General features: G+C 41.0%; 1 protein-coding gene across 1 annotated transcript in view; it reads left to right on the top strand.

The window, feature by feature from the left end:
- Positions 1–278: 278 nt before the first annotated feature.
- Positions 279–13,445, top strand: part of LOC137846933 (transportin-1-like) — a 41,537-nt gene continuing 28,370 nt past the window's right edge. The window contains exons 1-3 of the mRNA XM_068665037.1: positions 279–303; positions 2,104–2,170; positions 3,035–3,132. Of these exons, the coding sequence (XP_068521138.1) occupies positions 279–303; positions 2,104–2,170; positions 3,035–3,132 (190 nt within the window). The remainder of the gene's footprint in view (positions 304–2,103; positions 2,171–3,034; positions 3,133–13,445) is intronic.

The following is a 13,445-nucleotide window of genomic DNA, read 5'->3' as shown; positions in this document are numbered from 1 at the left end:
AGACCCCTGCCCACGTCCCAAAGACCCCTGCCCACAATTCTTGGGAGGCTTTTTGAGGAGGGGGAGTGAGAGAGCGGCTGTGGTGGAGCTCGGCTGCCCACTCGAGCGGAACCACGACAGTTGGTAGCTTCTGGGTACTTAAAACTTCTATCTTATACAAGTAATTTATTTCTATATTGTGTAGTACATGCTTCAAAGGACCCAGGACCAAGATGAAAATGTTGCTTTGGAAGCTTGTGAGTTTTGGCTGACTTTGACTGAACAGCCCATTTGTAAAGATGTATTATGTCGGCATCTTACTAAGTAAGTATAAGTAATTACAACTCTTTTTTTTTTTAATAGTCATCTTTAAACTTCAATTGACTTGTTCTTAGTTACTCTTATAAAGATTGTATCTAGCTTGCAGCATCTTTAGAAGAGATTTCCTGTAGCTAGTTCTTCTACATAGTAAAAATGGTTGTAGCACATTTTGTTGAAAAGACTTATGAGAATTTCTTACCCAGCTAGCTCCAGAAGCAACCTAACTGTCACTGTGGTGTTTTACCTCAGGCTTAACAGCCTGTTAGGCATCAAATGGATACAAAGATATAATGTGTGTTTAAGCTCAAACATCAGGGGCGACCTTATTGCTCTCTACAGGTACCTTAAAGGAGGCTGTAGCAAGGTGTGGGTTGGTCTGTTCTCCCACGTGCCTGGTGACAGGACGAGGGGGAATGGGCTAAAGTTGTGCCAGGGGAGTTTTAGGTTGGATGTTAGGAAGAACTTCTTTACCGAAAGGGTTGTTAGGCATTGGAATGGGCTGCCCAGGGAAGTGGTGGAGTCACCATCCCTGGAGGTCTTTAAAAGACGTTTAGATGTAGAGCTTAGCGATATGGTTTAGTGGAGGACTGTTAGTGTTAGGTCAGAGGTTGGACTCGATGATCTTGAGGTCTCTTCCAACCTAGAAATTCTGTGATTCTGTGATTCTGTGATCTCCACGTGACATTGCCTATAATATCTGGCATAACACAGTACACATAAACTTGATGACTGCCATTTTGGGGATCACTGTGCAATGCTTCTCGGTGCACAGTCATGCCCATCTTTATAAACATAACAAAATGATATAAGATCACTTAGAACTAGGAATCAATTTTGTATTAATTGTCACTGCAATTTAGGCTTGAACAAAGCATGTATAATGTGTTCCTTTATACTTCAGTCCAGATTGCCTGTAATGTTTTGTAAGTTCTAAAAAGTTATTATAAGCCTCAAAATGTAGGTCCTAGATTGAATGGAAATGAATATCCATGTTTGAGATTTATACATCTGCATGTCTGCAGCAGTGTTTGTAGCTTGTTTCATACTAATCTGAAGTCTTTTGTAATAATTAATGGATTCTTCAATGTTCCCAGTAAATGGAGACTGTTTTTTTATGTATGCATGGAAGTTTTTTGAAAATACTAGGGCAGTTCTGTCTGTGATTCTGTTCTTACTCTCAAGATGTTGAGAGTAAAGATGCTTTCTTTTTGACAGAAATGAGAATTTTAGATGAGAAGCAATTTAAAAAATCAACAAAATTTCAGTTTTTATAAGCAATCAGAAAGTAGAGAATTGAGATTAAAACATATTTTTTAGCACTGAAAGTAGGGGTTGAAAACAGGGAAAATAATGTTATGAGAAATTATTTTTAAGTTTTAAAATGATTTTACTTAATTCCTACTCCTGTAGCTCAAAAGACAAAAGAATTATAGTATAATTCTTGATTCTACTCACCCCCCTTCCCACTACACATCATATTTACACTGTGAAGGTGAATAGTATGAAATTTTAACCTCTCTTGACATTGCAAGAGCTTTATGGTTGATTTTTTTTTTTTAAGAAGCTTTTAAATTTATTGGAAAACAGATGAGTAATGTGAAATTTCTCTCATGATCTTTCAGTGTTATGTTTATTGCAAGCAACTTGTTTGTTGATGAGTCCAGTTTGAATAGGGCGCTCTGCAAGATTGTCAATACTTGATGACAACCTCAAAAGTTTTTATATTAAATTAAGGGTGGGACAAGATCTTCTAAAAACCTGTTTATGTGAAATCTAATTTCTTGTTCCATTTTGCTCCTGTAGGCTTTCTTACAAAATACATAGCTTCTGCGTACTTCATGAAGTATGTTGCAGAAATGCCAGCAAATTGGTATTAATCTGAATACTTAGTATTCTTTCATTAAAAGTTCAGAAAGTAACATACCATTGAAATGTGTGAATGTTATTGCTGGCCTGATTACTCCTCAGTTTCAGAATGTACAGGGATTGAGTCTGTCACACGTGCTGAGTCAGTCCATGGTGATTTTATTAGATTGATTTGATTTGTAATACATAATTTTTATTTTTATAGATTTTGTTGTGGTGAATATATTTTTCATGTAAACTATTTGCCTTTTTTCCCCCTAGTACTTTTTCAGTTTTTTACAGTTGGAGTCTCATAGCTATTAACAGTTTAATAACTAAGTGAAGTTCTCATATAGATTAGTCAAGATTTCTATGTTGGGGACTTGCCTTAAGGAGTGATACTTCAAAGTAATCACAGAAGGTGAAAACTTCCATCTTTCAGTAGTGAGATAGGGTCCTCAGCCAAAAATAAAGTGACAAGTACTATTGGAGAGAACCAATTTATTTATCAAGCATATTATGAGAGTTTGAATTATTACTGAAAAGCTTTAGACAATATCTGAAAGGTGTTTCAGAATAAGTTTAATCTTATGGAAAAATATCCTGTTTTTAAAGTGTAAAACTCAGTTGTGCCACCTGTCTGCCTCTAGTTAGAAAGCTTGTAACTTGAAATTAATACTTCTGCAGATTACAAAGTATTGATGAACTTAATGAAGTGAAACTTAGTTTAGGTACTAGCTTTTGTTATCAGGGTGAAGTTGTGGATTTTTCTTTTCTTTTGTTGTGTTTTTTAGTTTGTGGTTTGTGTGGTTTTTGTGTTGTTTTTTTTTTTTAATTGGGGGGGGGGATAATTACAATCAAAATTATGGCCCAGATAACTGAAAATTAGCTTGCCTTATTTATGTATTATTTTGAAATGTATCAATATTTCTTTGCAGGCTGATAAATGGTATGAGATATTCAGAGATAGATATTATTTTGCTGAAGGTGAGCACTGATTTCTTTTGCTCTGTGGGAATATATGCTTAGCTTCTGACCTGTTGTTATGGTTTAAACCCAGTAGGCAGCTAAGCACCACACAGCCTCTTGCTCACGCTAGCTGGATGTGGGGAAGAGAATCAGAAAGGCAAAAGTGAGAAAACTTGTGGGGTTGAGATAAAGACAGTTGGGGGGGGGGGGGCAAAAAAACAGTAACCCCCCCCAACCAAAGGGAAAAACAAAACAAGTAATGCACAATGCATTTGCTCACCACCAGCTCACCAATGACCAGCCAGGCCCCAAACAATGGTAACACCCCGGCTAATTCCCTCCAGTTTTATTGTTGAGCATGATATCATATGGTAAGAAATAGCCCTTTAGACAGTTTAGATCAGCTGTCCTGGTTGTGTCCCCTCCCAGCTTCTTGTGTACCCCCAGCGTCCTTGCTGGCAGGGTTGTGGGTAGTTAGGGTCTGGCGGCCGGAAGATGTCGCGATGTACGGAAAGGTGGAGCCCCTCCCTTGATGGACAGTAGCGTGTGGCCTGTGCTGTAAGCAAGCGGAAGTGACGCTATGGGCCTCGGGTATATAAGCCCATGTGACTCGACAATAAACGCCATTTGCCATCCACCACGTTGGTGTCTGTGAGCCGATGGACCGAGCGGCCTGGGGTTGGCCGCCGTGCCGTTCCTGAACCAGGTCGCCACTGCCCCCTGAAGGCAACAAGTGGTGCCGAAACCCGGGAAAACTCCTGGATTCGGGTGAACGGCAGCCGGAGCGGCGGGACCAGCCCGGCGGGGAGGAAGCTCCCGGACCAACAAGGAAGATGGAAACCCTTGTGAAGGTCGTATCAAAGTTGTGGAAGCTATGGGGTGGCTCGGCTGAGGAAGCCAGGGATGCCGGTGGGGACCCAGAGCCTGGGGAAATCTGGGAGAGACCACGGCCATGTGCGCCCCAGTACGGTGCTGAACTAGAAGACGAAAAGTCGGGTGAAGAAGCCTCCGGCGGGAACGGGGATGAAGCGTTAGGTTTTACTAACACGTGGAAATGCGAACGGTTGCGGGGACGACCAGGGAGGAGGTAGAAGCGTGAGAGAGGGGCAGAGAGCCGATCGGAACGGCCATCCGAAAACACGCTCCTGTGGGGCAAACGCCTCGCTGAGAAGGCGGCGGGGCGAGCCACGAGGCAGGGAGCGGCCCGCCCGCAGGGGTGGGGGGCGGGGCCGGAACTCGATGGGAGGGTACCGGAACGTGGAGGTGAGCAGTCAGTCAAGCTCTGACTCCGGATCAGATACTGATTTAAAGATCAAAGCCAAAATTTCTTTAAGTGGTATATTCTTTATTGCAGCGCTGGATGCACGGGGGATCCTTCCGCCTATCGTGCATGTTCGAAGTGACAAACTATCTCATATTTATACAGCAAAACAATGAATATTCAATTAGCACCTATACATATTCATTACCTAACCCCGCCCACCCTCGCTTCGTATGCTAATTAGCTTATCAGTCCTTGCGCTTGCGCAAAAGTCTTCCAAGAATTGTGGGCCGGGGTCTTCAGGATGTGGGCAGTGGTCGTTGGGAGGAAGGCCGTAGGTCTTCCTCATAATGCACTTTTCACCTTTGCTTAATCAGTTGTTTTCCAAGCTGTAAAAAATGCTGAGTTGGCTTTCAGTTTAACTGAGGGTCGGCAGATAACAGGAAGTCTCAGTTAACAAGACAAGACAATTGACTCAAGTTATCTCAAGTCTCAGCCTGACTAACGGTTAACAGATACTGGGATGTTTTCAAATAACAAGATGCTTAAACATAACAGAAGGTCTACAGATAACAAGATGTCGTTTACTTTGTCCTTGCTAACTTTTAACCACAAGTTTTATTCTATCCTAAAGTGAGTTTATACTATATCAATACCGATTCACATTCAGAGGAGGAAATGGGGACAGATAGCAAAAATATCCCCATCCGAAATAAAGCTGCACCGCGAGGCAGAGAAATTCCTCTCACAGATTGGAGGAAAATTAAGATTGCGTGCACCATCTTGGCTCTATCGGCCATGCTAGCGTTCCCGGTCTGGGTGACAGACGGGGGGCAGAGGGTTCACTCACCAACAAACCCTAAGGATGTACAAGCGATTGTTAAAGCCATTGTGGATAAAGGGCTTCATTCTGCAATGGTCTCCACCCTCATAGATGGTGTTTTCAGGGGAGACGACATGCTCCCGTTTGATATCAAACAAACTTGTAGACTGATCTTTGACGGGGGTGGGATGATCATTTTTAAAACGAGAATGGGGGGACAACTGTATGAGACAACTGGCCCAAGTAACTGGGACGGATCACACACTGTATGGCTCTAGCCTGCAGCGGCGAATGGGTACGGACCTAACAGTGGTCACCCCCCGGGCGCAAGTCCAGGGCCTGAGGGCCCACGAAGGTATGGCAACTCGTGCAGCCAGAGAAGCTCCAAACAGCCGACGCCCCAACTTCAGAACAAAACTAATGAAAACTGAGTTTCTGTTCACAGGAACGGATCATCGGGCACCCCTGTAATCTGTATACCCCGGCGATATGAGAAGACAATAAGTCAGCAAGCGTCCTGTTTAAGCCTGAGAGTTCCACACTGGCAGAATCCAGACACCAGCGAAGCGGCCTCCGCGGGTGGGGGGCTGCAATGCGTTTGTGTGATCTTATCTTTGGACCTTGTATACTAAATATGCTTGTGTTGTTTGTTAAAAGTTGGTTAGAGAAAGTTAACATTATGTTGGTAGAACACCAACAACTACTTTAAGAGTGTATTTACTCAGGGTTACCAGTTACCTCTTAGTTTTCTCCTGGTTATTGTGCCTTATGTTTTTTAGTTAAGTTATGATGTCTACGTCTTAAGATTGTTATATTTTAGCTAATTTGGTTGTGCATAGGGAGGGGGGAAATGTGGGTAGTTAGGGTCTGGCGGCCGGAAGATGTCACGATGTACGGAAAGGTGGAGCCCCTCCCTTGATGGACAGTAGCGTGTGGCCTGTGCTGTAAGCAAGCGGAAGTGACACTATGGGCCTCGGGTATATAAGCCCATGTGACTCGACAATAAACGCCATTTGCCATCCACCACGTTGGTGTCTGTGAGCCGATGGACCGAGCGGCCTGGGGTTGGCCGCCGTGCCGTTCCTGAACCAGGTCGCCACTGCCCCCTGAAGGCAACACAGGGTAGCATGAGAAGCATAAGAGTCCTTGACTCTGTGTAAGCACTGCTCAGCAACAACTAAAACATTGGTGTGTATCAGCACTATTTTCATCACAAATCCAAAACTTAACACCATACATACTCAATGTGTTCAAAATCCCAGTTACAGTTGGCGACCATCCAAAAAGTGTATCCCACCAGTTGTGACTTGTGTCTCGTTTTATTCTTTGCAAAACTCTGCTTATTTCCTTTGTATCATGATGGACAGTAATTAGAGTCTTCTCTCCATTTTCCTGAATGCCTTTTAAAATTCTAATCAGGTCTTGGTGTTTAACTAGTTGCTTCACTAGTGTGAGGTTCATCCCAATAGGTGTAGGTAGTAACTTATGATACATTGTGTTGTTAGACTTGATCAGCTGGTGGGATACCACTGGTGCTAAATATAGAAAATCACACCCGACGATTCTAACAAAGTTACAAATACAAAAATTAGAATGATTTTTGCTATGGAGAGTTATATTCTCCTTGTCTATTTCTACAAAATCACAAGCAGTTCTTAAACACACACACCCTTGACCAACATATACAAGCACATTCTTTTGGCTAGTATTTGGATGAATTTCAAAGTGACAGATACCTTGCTCCATGTCAAAACATACATCCTGAGCCTCAATTGTATTGCTTTCACAAATAAATCCTCGTTGTTCCCTGGTAACACATGATTCTAGATTTACAGACTGCCATTTCCCATTCTCCATCCGTATAGTAAGCACGAAGGCAGTAGCCATGTTAACAATGGGCATGAGTACAATTTACCAGGGTCCACAAGGACTGGAACTTCTCAAAATCATTGGCATTGTCCCAAACTGCCTTTTGGACTTCAGCTGGAAAAATGCCTTCACTTCCTTCCCTAATGATCAAGGCAGCCGTTGCCTGCAACCATAACTGTGCTTGCATACAACTAAGAGCTCAGGATACATTATCTTGTGTCCACTCTTCTCCTAATTTTCACCATTCTGATGGTTTATGTAAATAGTTACCATTTGTTCGCCAGATGACCATAACTGGTAACTTTCCATTAAAGTTCTTATCCTCTGTTGTTACGGCTTTAGTTCAAGGCCACCCACCATTCTCTATTATCACAGAGGCACCTTCTTGAATCACAATTACAACTACAAGCCATAAAAACAAAACAATTCTATGAACAAATTTTCTGCCAACCATATTACCAAATACTCCCGACCATAATGTCCTCATCTTGATCGATTAAGCTTTAGTTTCAGTTCATTGTCACCTAGTGTTACTTTTCAGGGAGCTCCTGGAGCCTTCTTCACTCGGGAATAGTGGATCCAAGCGGCTTGTTCTCTGATCTTGATAGCAGTGTGAGTTGTCAGCAACACTTGATACAGTCCGTTCCATTTTTCCTGTAGGGGTTGTCCTGAAAAAGTCTTTATACATATATTCCGCAGGCTTAAAGGGGTGGATTGGTTGATCCAACCCTCTAGCCCTAGTCCCTAACACAAATTTATGTACTTTATTTAATTGTTTTTGAAGTTCAGTTATATAAGTATATAAATATTCTGATCCCAGCTGCATTAGATCCTCTCTACTAAATATAAATTGATATGGCCTTCCATATAAAATTTCAAAGGGGCTCAAATTCTTCTTTACTCTAGGTTTAACTCTAATTCTAAGTAATGCTAAAGGGAGGGATTGAGGCCATGACAAATTAGCCTCTTGTCCGATTTTAGCTATTTGTTGTTTAATTAAATGGTTCATTTTTCTACCTGTCCACTTGCCTGCAGTCTATAAGGAGTATGCAGTTGCCAATCTATCTTTAGAATCTTACTTATCTGTTGTACCACTTGCACACAAAAATGTGAACCTCTCTCAGAAGACATTGCTACTGGAATCCCAAAGCATGGTATTATTTCATTTAACAAGACTTTAACCACTTCTCTTGCTTTGTTTGTTCGACAAGGAAAAGCTTCGGGCCATCCTGGAAACATGTCAGTCAGAACCAGTAAATAACGATACCCCCCTTTTCTAGGGAGTTCTGAAAAAATCAATTTACCACTGTTGTCCCAGATAATTTCCTTTACCAATTATTCCAAATTTTATTCTATTCCTGGTATTGGGGTTATTACGTAAACAGATGCTACATTGTTAAGTTACTTGTTTTATTGTTGTGTATAAATTTCATCCCACTAATGTCTGACTCATGCTCTTATGCAATGTGTCAGCTCCCCGATGTGTTTTATTGTGTTCTGTAAAAACTATGGGCCATATCAAATTAGAGGGTATTATTACACAGTTATCTTTTAAATATACTCATCTATCTGGTTTCATTTTACCTTTCAAATCTTCAATTAATTTTAAGTCTTCTTTTATATAATTTGGCTTTTTGGTTCATGTATATAGTTTGGATTTTACCGTCTGGTATTAAAGACAATGCCTTCACCTCAGTTATTTCAGCTGCCTGTTTAGCCTCCTGATCTGCCAATCGATTTCCAATTTCAAAATCAGCGTTTCCCTTTTGGAGTCCTTGACAATGCATGATAGCTACCTTTTCTGATTGTTTTACAGCCTCTAACAATTTTAAAATTTCTTCAGCATGTTTTCTTTTTGTTTTCCCTGAGCAGTCAGCAATCCACGTTCTTTCCAAATCGCTCCATGAGCATGTATCATGCCGAATGCATATTTAGAATCTGTCCAAATATTTATTTCCCTTCCTGCTGCCAGTTCCAGTGCTCACGTAAGTGCAATTACCTATGCTTTCTGGGTGGACGTCCCAGGGAGTAATGGTTTGGACTCGATTACCTGTTGAGCAGATGTAACAGCATATCCTGCCTTAGGTTGTCCTTGTTTTACAAAGCTGCTCCCATCAGTATACCAAGATTCATCAGCATCTTCTAAAGGTTCTTCCTTAAGATCGGGTCGACTACAATACACAGTCTCCATTGTTTCTATACAATCATGAGTTATAGGTTCATCCAGAGTTCCGCTAAGGAAAGAAGCTGGATTTACGACGTTAGTGACCACAATTTCCACATTATCTTGTTCTACTAATATTGCTTGATATTTTAAAATCTCTGTGGTGAAAGCCAATGGTTTCCTTTTTGTTCCAAAACTGTTGAGACCATATGGGAGACTAACACTATCATTTTCTGTCCCATTGTAAACTTCCGAGCTTCTTGTATATTGATAACAACAGCTGCAACAGCTCGAAGGCATATGGGCCATCCTTTACTTACTTCATCTAATTGTTTAGAGAAGTAAGCTACTGCTCGTTTATAGGGACCCAATCTTTGTGCTAGTACTCCCAAAGCTATCCCTTGTCTCTCATGAGAAAACAACCAGAAGGGTTTCGAAAGATCCGGTAATCCCAAAGCTGGAGCTTGCATCAATTCCTGTTTAAGTTGTTTAAAGGCATTTCGTGCTTCTCCAGTCCAGACTAACTTTGACTGATTACTCTTTATCAATTCATATAGAGGCTTTACCATTAGTCCATAATTATAAATCCAAAGGCAACACCAACCTGTCATTCCTAGAAAGGTTCGTAGCTCCTTTACCGTTTGGGGTTCTGGAGTCCGGCAAATGACTTCCTTACGTTCAGTTCCTAGTTCTCGCTGACCTCCCGAAATTCCAAATCCCAAGTAGGTCACGTGTTGTTGAACCAGCTGGACTTTCTGTTGAGAGACTCGTTGTCCATTTAAACCCAGAAAATTAAGGAGACTTATAGTCCATTGAATACAACTCTCTTTAGTCTCGGTAGCTATTAAGAGATCATCTATGTATTGTAACAAAGCCCCTTCAGTGTCCGGAGGTATCCAAGTTTCAAGTTCCTTTGCTAATTGGTTTCCAAAAATAGTGGGACTATTCTTGAATCCTTGTGGTAGCACTGTCCACGTTAACTGTGTCTTTCTGCCTGAGTCAGGGTTTTCCCATTCAAAGGCAAATAGGTTTTGGCTTTCAGTGGCTAAAGGTAGGCAGAAGAAGGCGTCTTTTAAATCCAGTACGGTAAATCAGACTTGACTATTCCTTAATTTAGTCAGCAAAGTATAAGGGTTTGCCACTACTGGATGTATATCCTCAGTGATCTTATTTATGGCCCTCAGATCCTGAACTAGCCTATATCTTTTTCCATCTGCCTTTTTAATTGGCAATATGGGTGTACTGTATTCTGATTCACATTCAATCAATAATCCATACTGTATAAATCTATCAATTATCTCTTTAATTCCTTTCCTATCTTCTATCCTCAAAGGATATTGCTTAACCTTAACGGGTTTCTCTCCTGGCTTTAATTTAATAATTATTGGGGTCACATTTTTAGCTCTTCCAGAGACTTCAGTGGCCCAAACTCCTGGATATACTTGATTTATGATCTCTAAGGGTATTTCACTTTTAGGGTCGGTTTGTATTAGTGCCAGGCTTAACACATTTATTAGTTGTTCTTCTCCTATCCTTAATTCCATTTTCCTTTTTTCAAAGATAATTTCTGCTTCTAATTGTTCTAACAGATCTCAACCTAATAGAGATTTTGGAGATCCAGGTAGATATAAAAACCTATGTATCCCCATTTGTTTCCTGTTATAAATGAGGTCTGAATTTTGTAATATTTATAAAACAAATATTTCTAAAAGGTATATAAAAGGCAAGTAAACAGCGCTGGGTGTGCAGGGAGTCTACGCTCCACCAACACGCACACACAAACATCAAACGTTCTAAATACATGTATACAGAACATTGCTTTACATAATAACCCGAGTATGCCTATACATACATACAATCAGGATAGGTAACAAACAATCCTTTGAGTTCCATAACTTAACAGTCCCCATTCTGCCATCCTGTTCCTCTTCACTTCTTTTTCCTGCTTCTGTACCGATGTAACTTCATAGTGTTGCTTTTTTTTTTTTTTTTTAAGAGCAGGCTCCCCTCTAATACCCTTCTCTCCACAGCAGTTCTTTTCAAAACAACTGTTTAATTAGTCAAACAACTTTGAATGTAACAACAACAGCAAACACCCAGAAACATCCATGCCTTAATGGCTGGAGAACAAGAAACCCCAGACTGCATGGAGTCTCCTGAATCACCCTTCTTTGTTAATATCAACCATTTTCTCGACACGAATTACCACTCCATATATAACATTTCCCCAACTTGTATTTCAAAGGTTCACAAAAATAAGCCTTTTCGGTTACACCCTTTTACGTTAACATAATCATTCCGTAAAGGCATTAATGCTTGATTTAGAACTGAATACGTTGCCCCATATCAATAAGAAATTTCATTTCTGTTCCTCTCCTAACTTCATTATAATCAGTGGAGGATCTGCTAGGGTAGATTCCCCGGGTCCCCATTAGACCTGTTGAAATCAGGGGCCGATGATTACCCTAGAAAAAGGCTAGTCGATTTGTCCTCTGAAGCCAGGTCCAAACTGTTTTTTTTTGTTGTTTTTTTTTTTTTTTTTTTTTCTTCCCCATTACATTTCAGAGTTGGTCCAAAAATTCCACAGGGGTTTCTTTTAGACCTTGTTGGAAGCATATTCTCAATTCCCAATTCGTCCAGATTCTAGTATTTACTTAACCGTTCATAATTTTCAGGATGATTAGGGTCTTAGTGGGGGTCGGTCAGGAAAATGCAATTGTCCACAGTTCCCTGAGCGATCTCATCGGCAATCTGAGCTCACACATGAACTCAGGTTGTTTTCAGAGTTAACTGCTTTTCTGTTTCTGTGACAACTCTCTGGGACCCATCATGATCCCTTTGCCCCAGAGGGCTAACACCCAAGATTTTAAGGTCTCAGCCCCAGGCCGAGGCAGAACTGTTAACATTCCTACATCCTCTTTCCCTGCTCATTCAACTTCAAACACCTTTAACACTTTCAACAACCCTTTTAACACTTCCTTTATCTTTCTCCAGCCTGTACTTTTCTAATGCCAGCATCAAAGGCTCAGTCAGGGACCAACTTAATTCCGTACCTTTTCCCTCCAAGATGCTGAAACAACATCAGTATACAACATTCCATCCTATTTTCCTTCTCAAAAACAACATTGACTGTAGCAAAGTATTATAGTTTAAAGCTCCATTAAAAGGCCACTTTTTTCAACATTCCGGCTTATAAAGCAGCCACCATTGATTACAATATTTTGTCAGAGTTTTCTTATTTTCACTTCCACCCGGAGCCCCCCCTATATCCTTCCAATAACTCAAAATACAGCCCAACGTACTTTTCTTAGGAATTTCACTGCTTACTCGTCCCCCCATTTTCCAGTTCACACTTTCAGAATACATGTATCACTTACAAAACTGTGGGCACACGGGTATCTTTCAATAGCGATGTCACAAAACTACTATTATTACCAGGAGATATTGCCAAAATCACAATAACAATAATCAGAGTCAAACTCCACATGCGATAGGCCAGAAAACCAAAATATGTAACACTGTAACGATATCTTTCTTATAACAACGTCACGAAAGTTATTATTGTCACCAAGAAAATAGCCAAAATCGCAGTAACAATAACCAGAGTTAAATATCACATTCCATGAGTCAGAAAACCAAAATAGGCAACACAATTCCAGATGGACCTTAAAGCGAGCTCTTTCCTTAAGGTCCCCAAATATACTTATGGTGCTTACCACAAAGTATATACCAAATACTGCCTTGCAGAAGATCACCTTCTGACTTACAGACAGTTCCAGATACAGATGGACCTCAGGGTCCCCAGATATACTTGTGGTACTAACCACAAAGTATATACCAAATACTGTCCTGCAGAAGATCACCTTCCAACTTACTGGACAGTCCCAGATGACCGGTCTACCAGAAAACCAAACCAGAATAAAGAATATACTCACTTACAATGATGGGGTCCTTGTCTGCCTCCGCAGTGATCCGGTGAGTCGAGGAGTCCCTCCGGGAAATCCCGGGGGTACCCTAGGGAGTCCTGTCCCCAGCGGGTCCTGCAGACCGGCAGAGAGGTTGTCCCACCTGGGTCGCCAAATTGATTTAAAGATCAAAGCCAAAATTTCTTTAAGTGGTATATTCTTTATTGCAGCGCTGGATGCACGGGGGATCCTTCCGCCTATCGTGCATGTTCGAAGTGACAAACTATCTCATATTTATACAGCAAAACA

Source organism: Anas acuta, chromosome W, assembly GCF_963932015.1.
Source record: "Anas acuta chromosome W, bAnaAcu1.1, whole genome shotgun sequence".
NCBI classification, from domain to species: domain Eukaryota; kingdom Metazoa; phylum Chordata; class Aves; order Anseriformes; family Anatidae; genus Anas; species Anas acuta.
The sequence above is the reverse complement of the archived record's forward strand: the minus strand, read 5'-3'. Positions and strand labels throughout refer to the sequence as shown.